The sequence below is a fragment of the Eptatretus burgeri genome, chromosome 5, assembly GCF_056783735.1.
Source record: "Eptatretus burgeri isolate ZD-2024b chromosome 5, Ebu_testis_v1, whole genome shotgun sequence".
In the NCBI taxonomy this organism is placed as follows: Eukaryota; Metazoa; Chordata; class Myxini; order Myxiniformes; family Myxinidae; genus Eptatretus; species Eptatretus burgeri.
In genome coordinates this window covers 30160559-30185747 of record NC_140965.1, presented here as the reverse complement: position 1 = coordinate 30185747, position 25189 = coordinate 30160559, and the positions used below count along the sequence as shown (strand labels likewise).

Below are 25189 nucleotides of genomic sequence, written 5' to 3'. Positions count from 1 at the left end.
TTTATAAATTGTGGAGACCGAAAACGTGGGTGTGCCGTACGGTCTTTGATTTGATGTTGCACGGTGACCTCAGGGCGTTCCTGCGGTGGCCATATAATTTTGAAGGCAGACGCAAGGTGCCCGCAAGGCAACCGCAGCGCGACCCAAAGCCGTACGTGCGGCCAGACGGACGGTAACGAATTGGTTATTTTTTATTTTTTATTTTTTTACCAGTTCTTTTGTTTTGGCTTGTCGAATTTCTACGGCGAACATAGAAATGAAAAAGTTATAACTCCGCGTTATAATTCCACGGCGACCTTACAACCTCTAAAATATAGCCATACGGCATAGGACACTACAGATGGACAAACAAGATGGACACTACAGGGACTTTTAGGTCCTTACATGACAGGGACTTTCAGGAAGGAAAGCAGGGAATTTGAAGGAGGTGGGTTTGGGGTGGATTAGTGGGGGTAGAAAAGATCATAGTTTTGGATGGGGGAAGATAAGAGATGGTGGGGAACAGCTGTTTTGAAGACTTGGAGGGAAGAGTGGGATTGATGACACTGTGGGAGTTTGTTCCAAAGGTGGGAAAAAAGAAGAATGAAAGAGTGAAGGTGAGCAGTGATTCATGATTTTGGTAGTTTTACCAGAAGGGGGTTGCTGGCAGATTTTGAGTGCCCTGCGGAAATTTGTGGGGGGGGGGACATATCTCAGACAGAGCAGTGGGGGGGGGAGACCAAAGAGGAGACTGTAGAAGACAGAAGGACTACCAAGCTGCCTGCAGTGAGAGAGTGAGAGACACAAAGACTCAGCCTCATCCCGGGAGATACCAGTGATCCGAAATGCCCTGGTTTCAACAGTATGAAGCTGAGAAAGGTGAGAGACAGGAGCACCAGCCCAGAGGGGAGAGCAGTACTCCAACAGGCTGCAGATGAAAGCTTTGTGTGTGGTCAGGAGCTCAGGTGTGACGAGGAATCACTTTGCACAATGGAGGATGCCCAGTCAGCGACTGGCTTTGGAGGCCAGCTTGGAAATGTGGCTTTCCCAGGAAATATCATGGCAGATAGTGAGACCCAGAAGCTTGAAAGAAAGGACTTTTTCAAGAGTATTGTTAAGAAAGTAGAAGGAGGGGGGGGGGCGTTCCAGATGGTCCTTTCGGAGAGACATAGTGAGAGTGTGAGATTTTTCAGGGTTGAAAAACATGTTCCACATGTTGGACCACCGTGTGATTTTATCCAGATCTGTAGAAAAATTATTGTTCTTTATTAGCCTGTTCCCCATGCTGTGTGTGTGTGTGTGTGTGTGTGTGTGTGTGTGTGTGTGTGTGTGTGTGTGTGTGTGTGTGTGTGTGTGTGTGTGTGTTGGTTGTTATCTCTGTATGAAGGTGGAACAGAGTCTTCCCAGGTCTCGAAGTATCCACCGGTAGGGGGGTGGGGGGGGGTGGGGGATTTGGATTCACAGACGAAGCCATCAAGTTTTTTTTTTTGTTCTCAAAGTTTTGTTCCAAGAGCTCTCTTCAGGATCGTCAGTGAGCCCCAGACAGCTTCAAACTGTAGTTTGTTTGTAGTAATATTCCGATGGATGGTTTTTAAGATCTCTTTAAGATTCTTATTCATCATTTCCATTGCTCCAAAAATCACTGGTACCATTTTGGTGCTCTTCAGATTCCAGGATCTTTTCACTCCATTTTTGAGGTCTTGATATTTGGTCATTTTCTTAGTTTCTGCATTGTTTAGAAAAAAATCACTGGGTGCTGAAACCTCAATTAGCAATGCCATTTTTTTTTTTATACACTTTTCAAATTTTCAACAAACTCTTATTCTGAGAATATGGAGATAAGAAGACGAATTAATAATTTTGTCAAAATGTTAAAGTTGCGGTAAGTACAAATAGGCCTTTTTATCCCACCCGCCGCACAACGCAACACGGCCAGGTCTTGTAACCACTTCCTTTTATTTATTTATCATTTGATCTTTTGTCTTCAAATTTCAACAAACCTTTATTTTGAAAACATACTTTATTTTGTGTTTTTTAGCTGTGGTTTTCGCCATGTTAGTTTGAGTACAAAGTGGCTTTGAGAGTGTTGATGGAGAAGTATAGGGAAGGCCAGAAGGAGTTACATTGTGTGTTTGTGGATTTAGAGAAAGCTTATGATAGGGTGCCAAGAGAGGAGTTGTGGTATTGTATGAGGAAGTCGGGAGCGGTGGAGAAGTATGTGAGGGTGGTGCATGATACGTATGAGGACAGTGTGACAGCGGTGAGGTGTGCGGTAGGAATGACGGACCGGTTTAAGGTCGAGGTGGGATTTCATGAAGGATCGGCTCTGAGCCCTTTCCTGTTTGCAATGGTGATGGACAGGTTGATGGACGAGATCTGACTGGAGTCTCCATGGACTATGATGTTCGCGGATGACATCATGATCTGCAGAGAGAGTAGGGAGCAGGCTGAGACGAGCCTCGAGAGGTGGAGGTACGCACTGGAGAGAAGGGGAATGATAGTCAGTTGGAGTAAGATGGAGTACGTGTGCATAAATGAGAGGGAGGGTGGTGGTATAGTGCGGTTGCAAGGAGTTGAGGTGGGGAAGGTGGATGGGTTTAAATACTTGGGATGACTGTCCAAAGTAACGGATAGTGTGGGAGAGAAGTGAAGAAGAGAGTGCAGGCAGGATGGAGTGGGTGGAGAAGAGTTGCAGGATGGAGTGGGTGGAGAAGAGTTGCAGGAGTGATTTGTGACAGAAGGGTAGCTGCAAGAGTAAAGGGAAAGCACATAAGACGGTAGTGAGACCAGCTATGTTGTATGGTTTGGAGGCGGTGGCACTAACAAAAAGACAGGAAGCGGAGCTGGAGGTCGCAGAGTTAAAGATGCTGCGATTCTCGTTAGGAGTGATGAGGATAGACAGGATAAGGAATGAGTATATTAGAGGGACAGCGCAGGTAGGATGGTTTGGAGACAAAGTGAGAGGTGAGATTGAGATGGTTTGGACATGTGCACAGGAGGGAAGCGGAGTATATCGGGAGAAGGATGCTAAGGATGGAGCCGCCAGGTAGGAGGAGAAGAGGAAGGCCAAAGAAGAGGTTCATGGATGCGGTGAGGGCGGGCATGCGAGTGGTTGGAGTGTCAATGGAAGATGTGGAGGACAGAGCGAAATGGAGACGGATGATCCGCTGTGGAGATTCCTAACAGGAGCAGCCAAAATAAGAAGAAGAAGTTTGAGTCCAAAGCGGACGTGGACGGGTTTTGCATTTTGAGATGCTTTCTAGCTTTCAATTATGTTTGGATGCTTCGGGAAGTTTAACAACAGTCCTTGTGATTGGCCGTCAGTCTTGACCCATTCCCACCCTCCCATTTCATACTTATCAGGTGGAATTGTGATATATGTCGATAGCAGACTCCATCACTGCAGTGGGTACCATGAAGCAAGTGCCACACCAGCTATTGCTGCATGCATCCATGACATATTGCATGCATGACAAAAAGGAAATTCCTGCCACACATTAACCTGTCTGTGATCCACAAAACTGTTGTTTTGTTTTTTGTGAAATAATAATAATGATTGCGATGCCGACAACTCGGACAGGGTGTGGAACATATTTCGATTAATTGATGATTTACTGACAATTAATGGTGGATGTGTATTTGATCAATTTCATGATATCTATTCAAAATAAGTCCAATTAAAAACGGAAAACCAAACTCCTACTTCAGTTTCTTTTTTAGAATTACAAATCGATATCAATTTAGTTTTAAATTTCACACCAAATTATATTTGATAACCGAGTTGCTTTTCCATTCCACATTGTATGAATGCCTTTCATAGACAGCAACATTCCTCAAAATCCCTTCTATCGTGCAGTGGCAGGTGAAACGAGAACGGCACTCAGTAGAACGCATACCTCCAACCAGGCTGAAGAGGTTTCGTTTTGTAGCCCACTGACAAGCCAGATCTGCATCCGAACCTTAACCAAAATATCATCAATTTGTCTGTGTCACACACCAAAGCAGTCCACTAAGTTTAGTCTGAATCCGTCCAAAACTTTTTGAAGATATCATGCTGTGTATCGTTTTTGGCCCCATCTCTCGAATGGTGAAGAATCACTTTTAAAATTCTGGGATCCGGATGCGGATCTGGATCTTCACCGAAATCGACTCAATTCGCCCTTGTAACACACCCAACATGTCCATCAAGTTTTGTCGAAAAGCGTCCATACTGCTTCAGTCACATTTGGCTCGGCGGCCGTAGGGTCTAAAAAATCTACGGCCACTAGCAATTATAGGGCAGCCGCAGTATTTCCACGGTCACACAATGTAGCAGTCACATATGTTTTTATTTTTTGGGTAGTCGCACGGGGTATTTAGAAATTGTGGAGACCGAAAACGTGGGGGTGCCATACGGTCTTTGATTTGAAGTCGCACGGTGACCTTAGGGCGTCCCTGCGGCGGCCATATATTTTTCAAGGCAGACGCAAGGTAGCCTCAAGGTGCCCGCAAAACGACCGCAGGGGGGCCCTAAGGGGAACGTGGAAATAGTGCTGCCGCTGTAATTTTTTGGGGTTTGGCAAAATTCATTTTTCATTCATAAGAGCCTACGGAAAACGCACGAATAACGCAAGCCCACCGTACGCCCTACGTACGGTCGACGTGGAACACATCTACATCATGGCTACGGCTTGTCAAATTGCTACGGCCAACCTAGAAATGAAAAAAGTTGTAACTCCGCGCTTTAATTCCACGGAGACCCCTACGGCCTGTAAAAGATAGCCATACGGCGTAGGGCCACCCTGAGGCCACCTCAGAAACTCTGCGGCCGCCGCACATTTCTGTCAATTCAGGGGGGTACGGCCGCCGTATCCTAGCTGTAGAGCAAATGTGACTCATGCTTAACTCTCCGTTTTGGCCGAATTATTTAAAAAATAAATTAATTATATTTTCTTTCAACCTCCAATTATTTAAATATTTTTCATTTGTTTAGTTTTTTTCCATTATTTAATGTTTATGCCTCTGCTGACGACGGCGCTGGAGGCATTGTTTTCGGGTTGTCTGTATGTAGTCCATCCATGCTAATTTTCTCTCTTTTCTCTGCAATGACTTATCCGATTGACAGGAAATTTTCATCATAAGTGCGACTACTCATGTAGAATGTTTCACTGATAATTATGACGTCATAGGTCTTGTGGTGTGGCAGCCATGTTGGAAAAAACGAAAAACTTTGGACCTTTGTATCTCCGAAACCACTCTATGGAAAAAATTTAAACTTTGCACATGTCAAGTACTCCCCATGGGAATCAAGTGCAATTGGTTGATCATGTCATACATGGCTTCATTATGACGTCATAATTGCATATGCCAAAAGATTTATCAGATCTGTATGAAAATTTTGGAGGGCCATCTTGGGCGAAATTGTATTTCATGAGGTCATTGTTCACGTGGTTCAGCAGCCATATTGTTTTTAACATAAAACCTTCAAAAATCTTCTTCTCCACAACAGCTGAACAGATTGAGGGGAAACTTTATAGGTATGATTGCGTATCCATAAGGAACAAAAAGTTATCCACCTATGACATCATAATATGTCACATGGTTTGGTAGCCAAATCGGATTTACCTGAAAACCTTTAAAAATCATCTTCTCCAGAACGGCTGGACAGATCGAGGGGAAACTTCACACACATGTTCTCCAAGCCTTGGGGATACCAGCGTGTCCACAAATAATGCTCTTCTAGTTTAATTCGTCTTGGTGTCAGTAGTGTGTCACTTTTTGAAAGAAAAAAGCCATTTTTTGTCATTATGATGTAGAATTTCAAGTGCTAACGATTGGCTAATATTACGAGTTTGCTCCACTGGGAATCATGAGCGATCTCTGATCGCAGCTCTGTAGTTGAACTTTGAAATAAATTTAAAGGACATTTGTAGACAATAGGTAAATCAACACAGTATTAAGAGATTTGAACCAATGATCCCAGCACTCTGAGCTATGTAGGTTCAGATTCTACTACTACTACTACTACGACTACCACTACTACTACAACAAATCTCATTAATGACCATTTTTACATACTATGGTGTAGGTCGGCTGATGGCCCCTCGCCATTTAGTCGAGCTGTCAAAATCCTCCTCCTTCATTAACCCCAACAACTGCATGTCTCTACTGATCGCATCCTTTCAGATTTTGTTTTGGTTTAACCCTCAGTCTTTTCCCCTCATCCACAAAACTATAGCGACTTCCTTAACAGACTAACAACTTCTCTCTTTCTCACCACATGCCCAAACCACCTTTGTCTTCTCTTTCTCAACTCTTCCTCAGTAAACTACTCGCTTGCAGCCTCTTTCTTATGTCCACATTACTCTGCTTATCCTTTCGTGTTACTTCATGACATCGAGCTCTGTCCTCTCTATTCTTCTCTCATCTTCCACCTTCATTCCCAATTCCTCACGATCTTACATCACAACTGGCCTAACACAGGCTAAATATACTCTACTTTTTACTTTGAGATATTGTTTGTGTGTTAAAATGCCTCTTCACACACACACACACACACACACACACACACACACACACACACACACACACACACACACACACACACACACACACACACACACACACACACACACACACACACACATCTCTCTCTCTCTCTCTCTCTCTCTCTCTCTCTCTCTCTCTCTCTCTCTCTCTCTCTCTCTCTCTCTCTCTCTCTCTCTCTCTCTCTCTCTCTCTCTCTCTCTCTCTCTCTCTCTCTCTCTCTCTCTCTCTCTCTCTCTCTCTCTCTCTCTCTCTCTCTCTCTCTCTCTCTCTCTCTCTCTCTCTCTCTCTCTCTCTCTCTCTCTCTCTCTCTCTCTCTCTCTCTCTCTCTCTCTCTCTCTCTCTCTCTCTCTCTCTCTCTCTCTCTCTCTCTCTCTCTCTCTCTCTCTCTCTCTCTCTCTCTCTCTCTCTCTCTCTCTCTCTCTCTCTCTCTCTCTCTCTCTCTCTCTCTCTCTCTCTCTCTCTCTCTCTCTCTCTCTCTCTCTCTCTCTCTCTCTCTCTCTCTCTCTCTCTCTCTCTCTCTCTCTCTCTCTCTCTCTCTCTCTCTCTCTCTCTCTCTCTCTCTCTCTCTCTCTCTCTCTCTCTCTCTCTCTCTCTCTCTCTCTCTCTCTCTCTCTCTCTCTCTCTCTCTCTCTCTCTTCTCTCTCTCTCTCTCTCTCTCTCTCTCTCTCTCTCTCTCTCTCTCTCTCTCTCTCTCTCTCTCTCTCTTTCTCTCTCTCTCTCTCTCTCTCTCTCTCTCTCTCTCTCTCTCTCTCTCTCTCTCTCTCTCTCTCTCTCTCTCTCTCTCTCTCTCTCTCTCTCTCTCTCTCTCTCTCTCTCTTTTTCTCTCTCTCTCTTTCTCTCTCTCTCTCTCTCTCTCTCTCTCTCTCTCTCTCTCTCTCTCTCTCTCTCTCTCTCTCCAATAGAGCTATCCAATATAGCTCCCAAGCCACAAAAACTTCACCATTTCCAGCTTAACTTCAAATCCCATGTCCTTAATTGTTTCTTAATTTCCACCCATGCATTTCAAATGAGAATAACAAAACATGCAAACGTGATTTTAACCAGGAAATCATCCATTTTACCTTTACATATAGCAGAGCTGTTATGAGCTTATAAAAGCTAAAAGCAACAAAAAAAATTCTCTCTGAAAAGTAAAGACAAAAGCCAAAGAATCAGAGAATGCATTCAATATTTTCATGGATTACCTTAAACTGAATGACAGCATCAACATCCAGTGACATTGAACAGGATTATTATCTGGAGACATGTTTGAAGCAGATGTTTTAAAGACAGGTTACTGTAAAGAAGCTCAAAACCCCCATTATCTCGATGAATGGTGGCATTCTTTTTCGTAAGCATCCTTATTATCCGAAGTAAATGAGCATTGTGAAGGAATGAGAAGAATTGCTGATGGATTTTAGATACTTTTCATAGAATGTCATCTGGCCTTGCATTGGAATGTGATGCCTTTATCCCATGCTTCATAAATATACTTTGCCTCCAGCAGCCTGATCTAGGCACCAAAGACTCAATGATTCATGGCTGTTTTGCCATGTATGAACTCGTCTATTAGGTAGAAAAAGTGAGACATTGAATGAATTAATAGGACCACAAATTTTTGCCATTGGTCGAGAGTCCATTCCGAATGTTCAGAGCGCTACTGCTTTCAGCAAATTCCATTCTTTATCAAAAATTTTAATACATCATCGTCCTGGTGGTCCAAATAACATTCTCACTGTGATCCAATCACAAGGATTCACCAAGGAATACAGCTCTTACAATTGGGATCGATCACTTACTTTACATAAGTTCAATCCCATAGTGCCATGGATGTGAACATAAGAAGAATCAGAGCTATAGTTTTTACAAAAAATAAAAAAAAGAAATTTATCAATTGTACATCTATTAACAATTACGATTACCATGTGATAACATTCAATAACTTATGCACGGTCATAACACATTGCATTTGACCTCTACAAACTGGCATGGATTATATGGTTACACAGGTGTGCACAGATTAAAAAAAAAATCTTTGCCACAATGTCATTGGGGATCATAATGAGAATATAACTTTATTCGCAGTCTCTGTGCAGAGAAATATGAACTTTAAAACACAAAAGGCACAAATAAAGAAATGCAGAACAAAGAAGGATGTTGGTTGATGATTTATGTTGTTAACTCTGGTTAAGATCAAATTGGCAGTCTATGTGGTTTGGAATTGGCTCAAATAGCCTGGGCTAGTATAAGGGAACACCAGGTGGGGTCCCCCTCACATGGTTTCTCCAGTGAACAATAGCAAAGTTCTCATTTCTGGTGGCTTGACCCTGGTACATGGTATGCCATCTTGCTATCTCACAGATTCATAACATGGTAGTAAAAGCTGCACACGAAGCACAGGTTTGACAGAACGCCTTTCCAGAACCACCCACTCACTATACTGACTTCAAGTGGTTGAACTTGGATGTCCCTCGCGCTAGTTCAAATGCAGAAAAAGCTCGGACTTTGGCTTCAACGTTCACATCCTGAGCACCTACCACATTGTGTTTTTCGAGCGAAACAGCTGGCATGGGACAGTTTCTTTTAGTGAAAGCCAATCTGGAGGTGTGAATTGTCTACACGGGTGTGGTTACTTTGATCTAAGATCCCAGAACCTTTCAGACCATTCCATCATTTCCTCTCCACCTCCTCCACCACACTTCCTATATTGCGACCCTTTCAACATTGCAATTTATATTTTCGGCCATAAATGAATTGCAGCAAATTTCCTCCAGCACAAATATTTGCCCAGCTGATTCAAAACGAGGAATGGTTCCTCCAGTGTTGAAATACAGATCTGAGTGATTTTGATCCAAATTTGGTACAATGCATCAGAACAGTAAGGTCTCATGGGGTTGTGCTCCCCATCCGGATCTGCTGATTTAAAGGGGGTGAAAGGGGGGTTTGCCCCAAATATTGGTATTTCATTCAAAAATCTTCTCAGAAACCAACAAATTAATCCAGACCAAACTGGCCATGCTACATTGTGACCATGGCTTAACCTTAAGTTGTGCTCCCCATGGCCGTATCTCCCCTGGAAAGGGGACCACAGCCTCCCTCCCCTAATCCCTCATATTCACGAAAACATATTTTCCTCATAAACTACATGACCGACGTGGACCAAATTTGATATGATACATCAGAACAGTGGGTTATTATGGGGTTGTGGTCCCCATCTGGATCCGCTTCCTATAAGAGGCTGAAAAGAAGGGTGCCACCTTCTTCTTCTTCTTCTTCTTCTTCTTCTTCTTCTTCTTCTTCTTCTTCTTCTTCTTCTTCTTCTTCTTCTTCTTCTTCTTCTTCTTCTTCTTCTTCCCCCTGCCAGCACACCATCTTTCTTCTATTTGAGCTGACCCACTCTCACCATTACCTTTACAATTTCTTCCGACAACCTGCCATTCCCTAAGCCTAATCATACCTAATCTTCAAAAATCCATCTAAAAAACCCAATAATTTTCCTTGTATCCTTTCTCATTGCACACCTCCGGAAACGACGTGTCTCTCTACCCTCTTCCTGGTGCTTTTCATTGATCCATCAGCTTCACTATCTCATTTACCGATCCAAATTCACCATACACCTCCACAATTTTACTTCAACCTTTCCTTTTCCAAATCTTAAGCAATCCTTATTTAAAATAAATAAATAAATAAATTCACTTTTTACTCCACACTTACCGTAACCACGTGCTTCTCCCATAACCACGTGCTTCTCCCATAACCACGTGCTTCTCCCATAACCACGTGATCTGCATCTACCCTCTGCGTTTACCGATCCAAATTCACCATTCACCTCAGGATTTTTTCTTTAGCCTTTCCTTTACCTAAACTTAGGCAATCTCTCTCAAAAATACTGATAATAATAATAATAATAATAATAATAATAAAAACAGTCTCTTATAATGTCTCATCTTCCTCTTTCACACGTGTGGTTCTCATTACTGTATTATAATTCATGACTCTTCTTCTATTTCAACAGACTGCTCTCAATTCGACCTTTTCTTCATTCCTTGTCTAAAAAATCCCCACTTTTACAGTGTTTCTTCTCTCCATTCTCTTAATTCACCTTTATTGCATCCATCAAGAAATTAATGTAAATAGTCACATTTCTGAACTGATAAATTTTAAAACCACAGTTTACAATGTATGTTTGCTTTCCATCAATTGTCATTTTTTCCAACTTCAGTGCCAACTCACCCCTCTCACCACTCCTTCTCAAAGCAACCATCACACTCTTCCCCCTCCAAGCTTCCCTCTCACCTTTCTCAAAAAGAACCCCCACACCTTTCTCCCTCAGCTCTCCCTACTCAGCCTTCTCCTTCCATTCACCCCCTCACTCACCCTTCTCAAAGTTCCCCCCCCCCCTCACATCCACAAAGCTGCCTCTTTCCCCTGCCCTCTCTCCTCCATCTCATGACTCTACCTCCTCAAATCCTCAATTGCCTTCTGCCCCCTCTGTTACGACTTCCCACTCTACCTTAACCCAGTACCACAGAGATATTTCTCCTCTTCATCTGGCCCCTCCCCAAGCTCTTCTGCAATCCCCCACACTCTTTCAACAACTCTCCTTACCTCCCCCCCCCTCTTCCTTGTCCTACCCTCCCCCGCCCACTTCCCTACCCTGCACCCAAAGCCTCCTCCCCTCCCCCTTTATTAACAGTGTGGACCTCAAATATCTGGGGCTTTCGCTCAAACCTGACATCTTTCCATACAGGTTGCCAGTGACAAACCATACATAATCTGCTCAACAGAAACTTTCCTCCCTCAAGATGTATCTGACTCCTTCGTTTCTCTCCCTGGTTACTCCCTCCTTCGGTATGATAGACCTGAGCCTCATTCTGGTGGTGGAGTTGCTCTCTTCATCAAAAACTTTATTCCTCACTCACCATGCACTGCCCTCACTTCCCTAGGAATACGTCTGGCTATGGCTTCCCTCCATGCCCACCTCATGTTTATATGTGTGCTCTACCGGCCACCAAACAGTGATGACTCCATTTACACCTCACTGTCTGAAAACATGGACCAACTTTTGTCCTCTCCTCTGAATTCTCTCTTCCTCATATGTGGTGACTTGTCATCATGCCAGTTGGCTGAGTGTGGGTACCTCTCTCACCTGCCATGGCACTTCAGCAAAATACTTCTTCGACTCATTGGGATTGACTCAATCGGTGAATTTCCCGACCCGGATCTCAACCAATGGTGACCCATCTCTTCTGGATCTTTTTTAACAAATTTCCCTGAAAATATCTGCTGTTCTTCCTCCACTCCAATCGGTTCTTCTGACCACGTGCTTGTCAAAGTAAACATCCCTCTGGCTATCATTGGAGGATTATCTTCCTATGGTATCCAAGGCCATCTCCATTCATGGCTCACAGACTTCCTCTCCTGTTGCAGTCAACGTGTGGCCCTAAATGGAGTTCTTTCATCCCCTCTTCCTGTCCAGGCTTGAGTTCCTCAAGGCAGCGTTCTGGGCCCTGTTCTTTTTCTGGTTTTCATCAATGATATCTCCGACTCTGGAAAATCCTCTTTATCTCTTTGCTGATGACTCCACCCTCTGTCGAACCATCTGTCATCCCTCAGACTGGCAAGCAGCAGCTTCTTCACCCTCTGCAGATCTGGGTAAAATCACAAACTGGTCCAACACGTGGAACATGTCTTTCAATCCTGACAAATCTCACACTCTCAGAATGTCTCTCGGAAAGGACCATTTAGAACCCCCCCTCCACCCCCAATCTACTTTCTCAACAATCTTATTGAAGAAGTCCTTTGATTCAAGCTTCCTCGTCTCACTCTCTGCCATGATCTTTCTTGGGAAAGCCATATTTCCAACCTGGCCTCCAAAGCAAGTCGCCGACTGGGAATCCTCTATCGTGCAAAGTCATTCCTCGGCCCACCTGAGCTCCTTATCACATACAAAGCTTTCGTCCGCAGTCTGATGGAGTACTGCTCTCCCCTCTGGGCTGCTGCTCCTGCCTCTCACCTTTCTCGGCTTCACGCTGTGGAAACCAAGGCATTTAGGATCATTGGTATCTCCCATGGTGAGGCTGAGTCTTTGGGCCTCTCACTCCATCACCGCAGGCAGGTCGGTGGTCTTTCTGTCTTCTACTGTCTCCTCTCTGGTCTCACCCACCCCCCTGCTCTGTCAGAGATATTTCTCCCCCTCCCCCCCCCCATATTTCTGCAGGGCGCTCAAGGTCTGCCAGCAACCCCCTTCTCGTAAAACTACCAAAATCACGAATCACTGCTCACCTTCACTCTTTCATTCCTCGTTTTTCCTGCCTTTGGAATAAACTCCCCCACTCTCTTCAATCTCATCCCCCCCCCAGGCCTTTAAAACAGCTGTTCACCACTTCATCTTATCTTCCCTCATCCAAAACCTCGATCTTTTCTCCCCCCCCTTTCATCCACCCCAAACCCACCTCCTTCAAATTCCCTGCTTTCTTTCCTGAAAGTCCCTGTGATATCCAACTTGTATACCACATGTTCCCCACCCCATTCCTCTCCCTTCCACAGATCTCCTAATATCTCTGTTCCCCACTGTTTTGTCCTTCCTTCTCCTGTCCCTCTTGTCTCATGCCCCCCCCCCCCTTTGCTGTGCATTATGTATTAGCTCTCATACGAGTCTTGACAAGGTATACAAAAATTAATCAAATAAAATAAAATAAAAATAACCATCAGTCCCCCACAGTGCTCTTTAATGTCTTTGTTTTGACTCAGCCAGGGTTGAACTGCTGACCTACACTGCTGACCGACCAGACTCATAAAAGCAAACACTCTCACCATGACACCACCCAGGCTGGTGAAGAGCCACAATCCATATTTTTGATGAAGTTAGATGGTTTCTGCATTATATTCTCAAACAACAAACAACATCCAGTTAATTAAGCTAATGGCATAGAGCAAGCATACATGTGCATTTATATAGAGCAAAAGACTGCAGATCCAAAATGCTGACGAATTCAACATTCCTCAAAAGTTTTGAACATTCCTCGTATTTTTAACTCGACTATTGAGAGATTGAAGTTTGAGTACCCATGGTTTTGGACACTTATACTTCCTACTTTTGGTTCATTAGCTCAAATAATCAAAAGCAAACTTGATGAATATAAACCTTTCAAACTACAATAGCGACAATGGATGATGGTGACTGGAGAATTTGGTGTCAGATATATATATATATATATATATATATATATATATATATATATATATATATATATATATATATATATATATATATATATATATATATATATATATATATATATATATATATGTCAGTGGAAGTATGTCATTGATAAAACTTGGCTGAATGCTCTATTTGTTTGTGATCTGATTTCCTCGTATGCGAATTTTCACTTAGGGAGGTGCAATGTCTTGGCTCCTCAGAACGTGGTGAGACGAGGCGAGCAGATAAGAGGCTAAAAGGAGAATGGCGTCTCGCCAAGATCGCTCTCATTATCATCCTGCTCTTCATTGTTTCCTGGTCTCCTTACTCGTGTGTGGCACTCATTGCCTGGGCCGGGTGAGCATTGCTTGAACACTTCACTGAGCTTATCATTACACTTTAATGGAGGTATGTATGAATGTATATAATTATATATTTATATAAATACAAATATGTATGTATGGATGGATGTATATTTATATTTATTCATTTAACTGGAATTCATTTAAATTTAAATTCATTTAAATATTTATTATTTCGCTGGGATTCAATTGGAAAGATGTGTGCACACAAAATAATTTAATTTCCATCGTAGATGGGCACTTCAGCTAGTTTTATTAATGATTAGAAAACACAGCTACGATGAAATTTTAGTTTGGTGAAATGCAGACAGGAGAGCAAGTTGTGATTTAATGCTGCGGCAGGTTGTTAAAAATGATTCCTTTTGAGATACAGATGTGCATAGCATATATACAGGATGAGGTGAAAGTCACGAGACAGTTGCACACTTATTAACGAGAGAACCCATTAATCCATTGGACAAAATTTTTGTTGGTATTTCCGGCCTTGGGCGTTTTTGCCAGTCTGAACAAAAACAATAGGTTTCCCAGCCTCGAAGCCCTAGAACCATAATAATAATGATAATAATAATAATAATAACAGGAGGAGGATATTGGGACCATACTCTGTGTAGAGCATTGGTGCTGCCTAAGCAGTCTCCTTGGCTATTGGGCACAATCCTGGACGGGTCGCCACTCCGACACAGTATACCAGCATGCTGGTACTCATTTTGCCGACCTCAGAAGGATGACAGGCCAAGTTAACCACACCTGGTATTAATTCAACAGCTGAGTGGGGTTTGAACTCAGGACCCTAGGATCCAAAGCGCAACATCAGGCATAAAATAATAATAATTAGAGGTTTTTCGAGGTCTTGGGGGTCTTCAAAGGTCGAAGGGGTCTCAGCAGTTAAAAGGGTGAAAAGTTACATACCAATAGAACATAATTGATTAATAGACGTACGTAATTAATTGAGACACACACACACACACACCTCATCCATTTATAGTGCTATACAAAGAAAATTCAGACACAACAACATAAAATAAGCAATTTATGTGAGCTACAGTCAACTACAGACGTGAATTGAACACATTGTTAGTTATTCTTCAAGTTAACAATTGTATTCAGTATAGTACAGTATAAATATGGGGGCAATACCACTGGGTGCTCACCTGGTAGGGGATGGATAAGAAAACCAGGGAACCACTGGAAGGTGTGGATAACCCACAAAATATTTAATGGAGTAGAAAGTAAATACCAATGGATTTTTTTTGAATGCCATGAAAAAACTTTGGTACATCACGGGTGATGAAGGCTGAGGTCAAGTTTCATCGATATCATTTGTGTAGTTTCTGAGAAGGCAAATACCTATTTCGGGGGGCAACCCCCCCCCCCCACCCCACCTCCATAAATCCACTGAGACTTCGATTTTTATTTTTTTTAATATGTCGTGAATAAGCTTTAGTAGTTTAGTGCATCATGGGTGATGAAGGGTGTGGTGAAGTTTCATCGAAATTGTGTGTGTAGTTTCAGAGAATAATGCAAATGCCTATTTTGGGGGGCAACCCCCCTCTCCCCATAGACCCTCCTAGTCCCCGATTTTTTTTTTTTAATGGTGTGAACAAACTTTGGTACATCACGGGTGGTGAATGTTATGGTCAAGTTTCATCAAAACTGCATGTGTTGTTTCTGAGAAGAAAGCAAATACCTATTTTGGGGGACAAAACATTTTACATCAAAAGATATTGTGATGCGAAACCAGAAGAGGACTGTTGTGTCATATTGCGGGATCTGGATGTGGTGTCATTCTTCATTGTTATTCTTCTAAAACACCGCCCGGACGCGTCCGGAGACAAACTCCCATCCGGCCATAAACACCACCCGGAAACGTCCAGAGAGAGACAGACAGAGAGGGAGAGGAGTCGAGGGGTGAGTGATAGAGGTGTGGGAGGAGGGTGCTGCATTGTGTTGAGTGGCGGTAGAGCAAGGATGGGATAAACAGAGAGAGAGGGTTTGGGGCAGGGGAGTTAGCAGCAAAAACATGTTATGCTTTATGAACAACACACACACACACACACACACACACACACACACACACACACACACACACACACACACACACACACACACACACACACACACACACACACACACACACACACACACACACACACACTCACACACACACACGTCAGTGTGATTACCGACGACAGTACGTACTGCTTACAACCCAGAAACCTTGAGTAGCTTTCACTGATCAACAACATTACATTTTTTTTACAACAACATTACAAATATAGATGTTTCAGTGAGATGGTCACAAACATTATTCTTTACAAACAGTTGCGTGTGATGTGTGGGAAAAAAAACTTGGCTCAGTAATTTAGAAAACACGTTAATACGGCAAACGGCTCAGAAATCGGACGTTATCAAATATATTTTGCGTTGAAACTCACAAAGAGAAACCATTTCACCTTTGTAAAGCACACCTGATAACCAAATGCTTTAGAAACAGGCACGAGGACAAAGGAAAACCTGAAAGAACCTCCATAAGATAGGGGATGAAACTTTGCCACCACAACACCCGTAACAGGCATGGCACGTCCACACACCCGCGGAGAGTCCGTACACATCCAAATCCACTCATATGTACCACGTCCGTGTGTGCTGTATACGTACCTCTAGCTTGGAGTAACTGTCGACTGTACATCCCAATCGGGACATGACCTTTACACGACCTATCAACTGACGTGAACTGTACAGCTTGGTAAGTGGCTTAAGCACTCAATCAAGCACTTCAATGGAACGCCTGGCTTGGCAAGCGGTTACCAATTGCTGTCGAGAAAACTACGTTCCCGGAAACGCTCGTGCAAAGTCCGAATTGGACAAATGAACACAGTTCTAGCGTCGGAACTGCTGCTGAGTTCAATTCTGGAGCTTAACTGATGTAATTCTTCTACGTTTAAGGGATCACCGACGTTATCGCATGTGCGGAAATTAAATTAAGCCACAAACTGTGGCGCCTCCAGGCGTTTTATAACCACTGCAATGTACCCAGCGATTTGTAGCCTTGATGAACAGGCATTCGATAACATGAGTGAGGAAAGTGAAAACTATGACCTTTGGTGTATGACTATGTCCAATGGAGATTGGGGGAATGCTCATCACACTCCACATGTTTATATACTGTAAATATATATATATATATATATATATATATATATATATATATATATATATATATATATATATATATATATATATATATATATGTAAACACACACACGTGGCTGTTGTTAAAGTCTTGTGATTAAATCATTTTTATTACAGTTATGCTGAATTGCTGACTCCATATACAAACTCTATTCCTGCCATCATTGCCAAAGCATCAGCGATTCATAACCCCATCGTGTACGCAATCACTCACCCGAAATACAGGTAACAAATACCTTCTTTACCCTCTCTTTCACTACTTCTCCGATTTACATCAATTTTAGATGGTGGGTGTTCCAATAATTTTGAGATGGATCCTTTGTGATTACCACTGAAAGTACTGTATCTACACTCTCAATGAGCTTGTTGTTTAACAATATAGCCAATGTGAATGGAAACAAATTATATTATTCTTTTCTTTTTTTTGTACTGATCGATTGGAGTCACTACTCATGGAGCCTCTCCTGATGTTATTAAAGTTGCGAATACATCATGATCATAATGTGTCTCCATGAGCCAAGGTAGACAATCATGTGTTGAAACTGTGCAAGAAATTTGGCAAAGGTAGAATCCAAAATGCCTTTTATTGGATAAAATCATAGACTTCTATAGAGAAGGACTGGAACCTCCCATGCTCGGGGTTTGTAACTTGAGTCTGAAGGATTAACTTGAGTCCAGGGCTAAAATGACTTCTAGAAGGGCTAGAGACACGATCTCGGGATCCATATAGGGGTTTTTGAGGATGGCGAGTTCAATAGTGTCATTTTCAACACCACCTGAGGTCATCTTCAAGGTCAAAAGGTCATATTTCAAGGTAAAATTACTGAATTTTGGTATTTTTTGCCGGTTTTTCTGTCTAACTCATAAATGGTGAGAGATGGCTGATTGTAATAAGATGCAAGTGTGTCGAGCTGTCAAACTTTGATATTTATTGTCATATATCGTATTACATAAAAATTATATGCATGTCACAACACTATGCCTATTACAACTTTGTCTATGTCTATCAGTAGTTGAAGAGCTTTTCTTGCCTCCTGAGGCATCCCAAAGCTTTTTCTCTGTCACTTACATTGAGGACATGAGCTTTCAATAGAATGTTAGCTAAAGTAGTACATGCAGCATTATTACTAGCTAAAGGTGCATCGACAGAGGATAACAGATCAGCAAAATGAAATCGGCAACCCATTTTAGTCTTGTCATACAAATTATAGGCATTATGTACAAAAAAGACGGTTGACATAGTCGGCACACTCAATCCACCTCTATTCAAATTATCTAGAAACTCAGATGACACCTCGTTACCATCTTCATCATCAATGATCTCCTCCATACTCGTGCTATCGCCATATTTATGAACAAGGTGTCCGGCCAAATAAACTACTTTATGCTTTAGGGCATCGTCAGACCCCAAGAGATCCTGAGTGTCTTGAGGAGTAATCTCGTCGATGCATTCACTTCGCTCATCTGGATTTATGGAAGTTGTACAGTTCTTGTCGCAATCAATCACACGAGAACTAGATTCGGGCATAAGGTCATGCTTAATGAGTGTTTGCAAATTTACAATTTTAGCTGCAGCCATAATGTCAACTACGTCAATGGAGAAGTTTCCACCGCTTCTTTGCCTGGCTTGGCCGAAAAACTTTTCCAAGGCTTCAACTGCAAATATAGCAGGAAGAACGTAGTCAAAGTCTTTCTCTGCCAGAAGATGCAGCTGCGACAGAAGGAAGGTGAAATGAGGACGCTCATGTGCCTCAGTCATCCAACATTAGCTGGCTTATTACAAGCTGAAGAATTTCCTTGCTTGTGCATTCATAGATGTTTACCTGGTCAGTTATGGATATAATCTGGGACGATTTTGAGAGCAGGCTGTTCTTCTGCAAAGGAAAAGGTCGTTTGGGTACCTCAATGCCATCTTTGTCAACTTTATTCAAGAATAGAAATCCAAAAGGTGAGTGAACTTGTTGGAAATGAAAGAACTGCTTGACAGTTTGTCCAGTAGCATCAGTTCTTGATAGGTAAAGGTTTTCCTGGTCTTTTATGACGTTAAAGCCAGGAAAATAGGAGCTGATTTCAGCACAGAAGTGATCGAAATCTTGGATATTGTCTGCAGCCTCATCAGCTGCCTGCATCTTAGCTCTTGATTCTGACGTAGAAGATGATGTTGGGCGTGGGGCTGAGGTCACCTGCTTCAAATCTGATTTCGGTACTCCAGGAAATATTGATAGGGGTTCTTTGGGTCGTTTGCCACCCCTAACTGACACCCAATCACAATTAAAATGTGTCTCACAAATATATATATATATATATATATATATATATATATATATATATATATATATATATATATATATATATATATATATATATATATATATATCTCGTTTAAGCACCTCAAGCTTTCTTTCTCATTTGGTATTGCCAATATCCATCTCTCCCTCTCCTCAGGATCTTTTGGGAAGGATATGACCTTTACATAAGGCGTCCCATCATAGTTTCCTCTGCAACCAAAGCAGCTGCAATGACGTGGCATATTGTCACCAAAGCAGGAAACAACACAAAGATCCTGTGAGATCACCAGCTGGACAGTTTCTGAAAGAGAAACAAACAAAACATACATTAGTTAACGATGATAGAAATCAGCAAGTATGTGCATTAGGTGCACAATGTCATGTTTTGTCATGGACTTTACAAAAGTTTTCCTCTATGAGTTAGACAGAAAAACGGGCAAAAAATACCAAAATTCAGTAATCTGACCTTGAAATATGACCTTATGACCTTGAAGATGACCTCAGGTGGTGTTGAAAATGACACTATTGAACTCGCCGTCCTCAAAACCCCCTATATGGATCCCAAGATCGTGTCTCTCACCCTTCTAGAAGTCATTTTAGCCCCGGACTCAAGTTAATCCTTCAGACTCAAGTTACAAACCCCGAGGTCGTGAGGTTCCAGTCCTTCTCTATAGGTGTCTATGGATAAAATACAATGAGGTCGTTTAACTTGCATTGCAGATGGAACAACAGGCTGGGCATCCATATTCCAAACCTGTTCTTTTGGACAAAAGATTGGCAGATACAGTTTGACATAAATGGTTTGAAGGTGCTGGGAATGGGTAAGAGTGATGGAAGAGGCAGTGATGGAGCATGTTACACAGGAGAGGGATCTGGGGGTGGTAATATATATGGGGGTGGAGGTGGGGGTGAGTGTGGGTTAGCAGACAGAACAGTGCCAGGAAGCAATAGGTAAAGCTAACAGGGTTTTAGTTTGTGTTCGGAGGGGGATAAATTTTATAAATCAGGTGAGGTAGTTATAACACTGCATAGGAATTTAATGAGGTCTCATCTAGAATGTTCTGGTCAGTTTTGGTCACCACATCTAAGAAAGGGCATTGCTGCCAGGTCAGGTCAGGTATGGGAGCATGTGCCAGAACAGCGCGTCGCTGCGTCCACTTTCCGCCGGTACTCCAGGGGCCTCCGTCTGGCCATCCCCCAGGCAGATGCCAGGCCCATCCCCATCTCCTTGAGATGATGGTCAACCTGCTGCAACCATGAGGCACGTGGTCGGCCCACTGGCCTCCTCCACTCATGAGACTCCCTCGCTGAGAGAATCTGGTGAGCAGGATCAGCATCAGGAAAACGAGCCACATGTCCATACAGCCGCAGCTGACGCTCACGGACTATGCAGGTAACAAATCTCATCCGAGTCTCTCTCAGCAACCGCTCGTTGGACACAAAATCCGACCAGCGATAGCCAAGGATTCTCCGAAGAGACCTGGTACCAAAGGAATTAAGTCTCCGTCTCAGATCCTTGGTCAAAGTCCAAGTCTCGCACCCATAGAGCAAGACTGGAAGTACCAAGGACCTGAAGACTCGGACTTTCGTCCTCCCGCACAGGTACCGGCAGCGCCACACCCCATGATCCAGTGAATCCATGACTCCCCAGGCCCGACCCAGACGTCTATTGACCTCTGGCTCACAACCTGCGGAGACATGAATATCACTGCCAAGGTAAGTGAATCTATCCACGACCTCAACATCCTCACCACAAACAGACACAGACAGGACAGCAGCATCCAAGATGTCACCGAAAGCCTGGATCTTTGTTTTGACCCAAGAAATCCGTAATCCCAACGGCTCCGACTCCTCATTCAGCACCTCGAGGGCCCCCAAGAGGATGTCTAAAGTCTCCGCAAAGATGACTGCATCATCTGCAAAATCAAGGTCCGAGATCTTGACATTGCCAAACGATGCACCGCAACTTGATCTCTCCGACATCCTCCCAAAAATCCAGTCCATACAAGTGTTGAAAAGTGTGGGGGCAAGTACACATCCCTGACGAACTCCAGTAACAACTGGAAATAAGTCAGAGGCGGTACCACCACACTTCACAGCACTCTCAGTACCAGAGTAGAGTTCAGACATCAGATCGATCAGTTTCGGTGGCACCCCACGAAGACCAAGAATCCTCCAGAGGACATCCCGATTCACTGAATCGAACGCTTTACAGAGATCAACATAGGCTGCAAGCAGCCCCTGCCGAAACTCTCGTCTGCGTTCAGTGAGGACACGAAGAGCAAGGATACGGTCAATCGTTGACCTCTTTGGTGTAAAGCCTGACTGCTCTGGACGCTGGTGCTCAAGCAGATGGTGGCGAACCCTATCAAGAATTATCCGAGCAAAGACCTTGCCCGGCACTGAGAGCAGCGTCACCCCTCGGTAGTTGTTGCAGTCTTGGCGATCACCCTTCCCTTTCCAGAGAGGGACAACAAGGCCCCTCTTCCAGTCAGTTGGGATGATGCCTGTGTTCCAGGCAGAGCACAAAACTGCATGCAACGACGCGAGTGCAGCATTTCCACCAGCCTTGAGAAGTTCAGCATGGATGCCACAGATCCCTGGAGCTTTGCCCCGTTTCAACTGGTTCACCGCAGCCCGTGTTTCCACAAGCGATGGTGGACCACAGTTGATTCGAGGGTCAGCAACAGGGATTGTAACACCCTTGACGTCCAACTCGACAGCTGGGGGATCAGCCTGGTACAACCGCTCAAAGTAACCGGCCCAGCGGGCCTTCACTTCAGACTCCTCTGTCAAGAGCCTACCACTCTCTGCTCGAACTGCAGTGCTCCGAGGGATGGGCTTGGATGAACGTAATGCGCGAATTCCCCTGTAAGCGGGACGAGAATCACCTGTCCACAGGTGATGCTCTACCCCCTCACAGATTCCTCGCACATAGGCCTCCTTGTCCACCCTCAGTGCACGTACAGTTTTACGCCTCAGCTCCCTGAACAGCTCAGCTCTGCCATTCAGCCTGGCCCTGCGACTCTGGTCAATGGTATCCAGTGTCCCTTGAGAGACAAAATTCTTCTTTGCCCTGCGGTGAACTCCAAGGCATCCACCGGCAACATCAAGGACGGTGGTCTTGAAGGTGCTCCACAACTCTTCAGGACCCCCAAAGCACCCAGACCCCCAAGTGTCCACTCAGCCTGTTCGCAAACTCCTCAGCTACTCTCTCATCCCTGAGCTTGGCAACATCCAGCCTAGGCTGGGATGGTACCATTCTCCAGGATTTAAGGTGCAGCTTTAGAGTTGCTACAACAAGCCTGTGGTCAGTATTGAGGAACTGAGCACTCCGGTAGACCCTGCAGTTCTGGATCATCCTCCAACGACCGTCAATGAGGACATGGTCAATCTCCTTTGCCACACCGCCAGCGTTGGAATACCAAGTCCAGCGATGAGCTTGCGGGCGCTGAAACCATGAACCAGCCACCCTAAGTCCATGACTTCTTGCAAAGTCAAGGAACTTAGTGCTATTCTGGTTCATAGTTCCTGACCCATGGGGACCAACACACACCTCATAACCATCCCTATCAGTTCCAGTCGATGCATTGAAATCCCCCAAGACTAGAAGTGTATCTCGTCTGGGGCACTGATCAACCACAGACTCGAGTGTGGCGTAGAATGCATCTTTCACGGTAAGATCACTCGCCTCAGTCGGAGCATAAATAGAGACCAGGGAAATGACACCTAAGGAGTGACGAATCCTTAATCTCATAATACGCTCGTTGACCGGTGTTACCTCAATTATCATTGGGGTCAGCTTATTGGACACAGCTACAGCAACTCCTTGGGTATGGTAACCATCAGAGCGACCAGACCAATAGTAGGTGTAACCACCCACCATTATCTCGCCGCAATCCGGTCTCCGAACCTCAGAGAGAGCTGCAATCCCGATGTCCAAACGCTTGAGCTCAGATGATAACAGAGACAGGTGATCATCCTCTCTTAGGGATAGGACATTCCAGGCACCCACCCGAAGGGACCGCCTCAGGTTAACCCAAGGAGACCGCCGTCTGGTGGACGACACCTCAGCACCACTCCGACACACTCTCCCGCAATCTGACCCAGGGATGTTACCCCGTGGTTTCCCTCCTATCAAAGATTGGGGGTCCCGAAGGCTTTGCCCCAATCCCATCATCTGGTGAGCTGCCCTGCGAAGGGAAGCTGCACAGGAGGTACTCCCACGGAGTGGGTTTTCAGATTTTTTTGCGTTTTTGCGTTTTGCGGAATGAAGCGTTTTACGGTGGCTGGAGTGCAAATCCTGCCACCAACCTCCTAATAAGAAGTAACCCAACTGCAGGAGGACGTCCGCAGACACAGTTGGGCACTAGATATGGATGGCCGTTGGCTCACAAGGAGCTCCTCCGCCCTTTGACAGGTTTTGTTTTTAATCCTGCTGGGTGTCCATATCCAAACACCCTCCTCACCAGAAAACCTGGTGGGGGAGACGGTTTAGTCGCCGACAACCCGACCATGGAACAGGTTAGTACAGGTTTACATGGTACCTGTAGCAGGTCACAGATCGAACCTGACCTGACAAAAAATTGCTGCCATTAGAGATGGTACAGCATAAAGTAACTTGATTGATTACAGGGCAAGCTTTAGATTAAGTTACAAGCAGTGACTGAAAGACACAGGACATATTACAAGGGGATGTGATAGAAATCTTTGAGATAATGAAGGGTATAAAGTAAAGTAGACACAAGACAGGTTATTTTTTTTACCAAGACTGATAATGACAAAAACAGAGGCATAGTTGGAGAGTGAAAAATCAGAGGGAGGATTTGAACAGAATCAGGGTGGGAGTAATTTACACAGACAGATATTTACCCATGGAAGGGTCTTCTGGGAAAGGTGGTATCAGCAGGGACAGCTGGTAGACTTAAATTTAATTTTGATAAGTACTTAGAAGCATTGGGCACAGAGGGGTACAGGAATATTAGTAGGAATAGTCGGTAGTTTAAGAATAGCAAGGTGTAATTGAGTTGTAATATCTGGAAGTTGCAGATGTATGATTGTTTTGTTTGTCTATTGTGTCAAGTGGGAATGTGAAGTTTGGAAGAAATGTGGGGTACAGGGCTGGTGTTATGTCCCTGGGTTGTCAGGAAGGTGTTGATGACATGTTCTTGCTGGGCTACGAGCTGGCCGTTGTGTCAGAAAAACAAAGTGCTTGAACCATCAGGTATCGCTAATATTGTTTAAAGAGGTACTATAAAGGGGGTTTCGGCTTACACGTGCAAGCATGCAAATGGCTGTAAAGTGGTGATGTTGATGATGATGATGATAATGATGATGATGATGATGTCAATGATGACATTTCTTTTTGCACACTTCTTCTGGGTGTTGGGCTGACAAGAGGGCCTAAAGGTACGCACACTCATCTCGAAGCTGTCCAGCCTGGTTTTGATACCTGACACAGCTGTAAGCTATCACCCAGTTGATTCATAGGCATGGTGAATCATCAATGTGTGTGCCATCCCTTGGATGAACGTTATCGAGGTGTCTCGTCTGCCAGCATTCGTTGGTTGACGTTATAGATCCCATGCTGTCCATTTTAAAGAGTGAGTGAGCTATCGCCACCACCCTGGCCAAATTTGAAATTCCTGCCCTGACCA

General features: G+C 43.9%; 2 protein-coding genes and 1 long non-coding RNA gene across 3 annotated transcripts in view; 1 reads left to right on the top strand and 2 right to left on the bottom strand.

The window, feature by feature from the left end:
* LOC147026145 (melanopsin-like) overlaps positions 1 to 25189 on the top strand; it is a 117969-nt gene that overhangs the window by 56176 nt on the left and 36604 nt on the right. Inside the window, exons 6-7 of the mRNA XM_085881265.1 lie at positions 13886 to 14047; positions 17362 to 17469. Of these exons, the coding sequence (XP_085737391.1) occupies positions 13886 to 14047; positions 17362 to 17469 (270 nt within the window). The remainder of the gene's footprint in view (positions 1 to 13885; positions 14048 to 17361; positions 17470 to 25189) is intronic.
* Positions 18151 to 19534, bottom strand: LOC147026146 (uncharacterized). The gene is made up of 2 exons (XM_085881268.1): positions 19068 to 19534; positions 18151 to 18955 (listed from the first exon to the last, which is right to left on the bottom strand). The coding sequence occupies exons 1-2, from the start codon at positions 19371 to 19373 to the stop codon at positions 18251 to 18253; spliced, it is 1011 nt and encodes a 336-aa protein (XP_085737394.1). The 5' UTR covers positions 19374 to 19534; the 3' UTR covers positions 18151 to 18250.
* LOC147026144 (uncharacterized) overlaps positions 19627 to 25189 on the bottom strand; it is a 42300-nt gene continuing 36737 nt past the window's right edge. Inside the window, exon 3 of the long non-coding RNA XR_015058133.1 lies at positions 19627 to 19833. This is a non-coding gene — a long non-coding RNA (uncharacterized LOC147026144). The remainder of the gene's footprint in view (positions 19834 to 25189) is intronic.

Excerpts from the sequence above, each read along its gene's own strand:
- LOC147026146 (XM_085881268.1), bottom strand. The coding sequence starts at position 19,373 with ATGCAGGCAGCTGATGAGGCTGCAGACAATATCCAAGATTTCGATCAC. Across the intron at positions 18,956-19,067 it reads TTATATCCATAACTGACCAG|CTGCATCTTCTGGCAGAGAA; the intron begins GTAAACATCTAT and ends CTTCTGTCGCAG.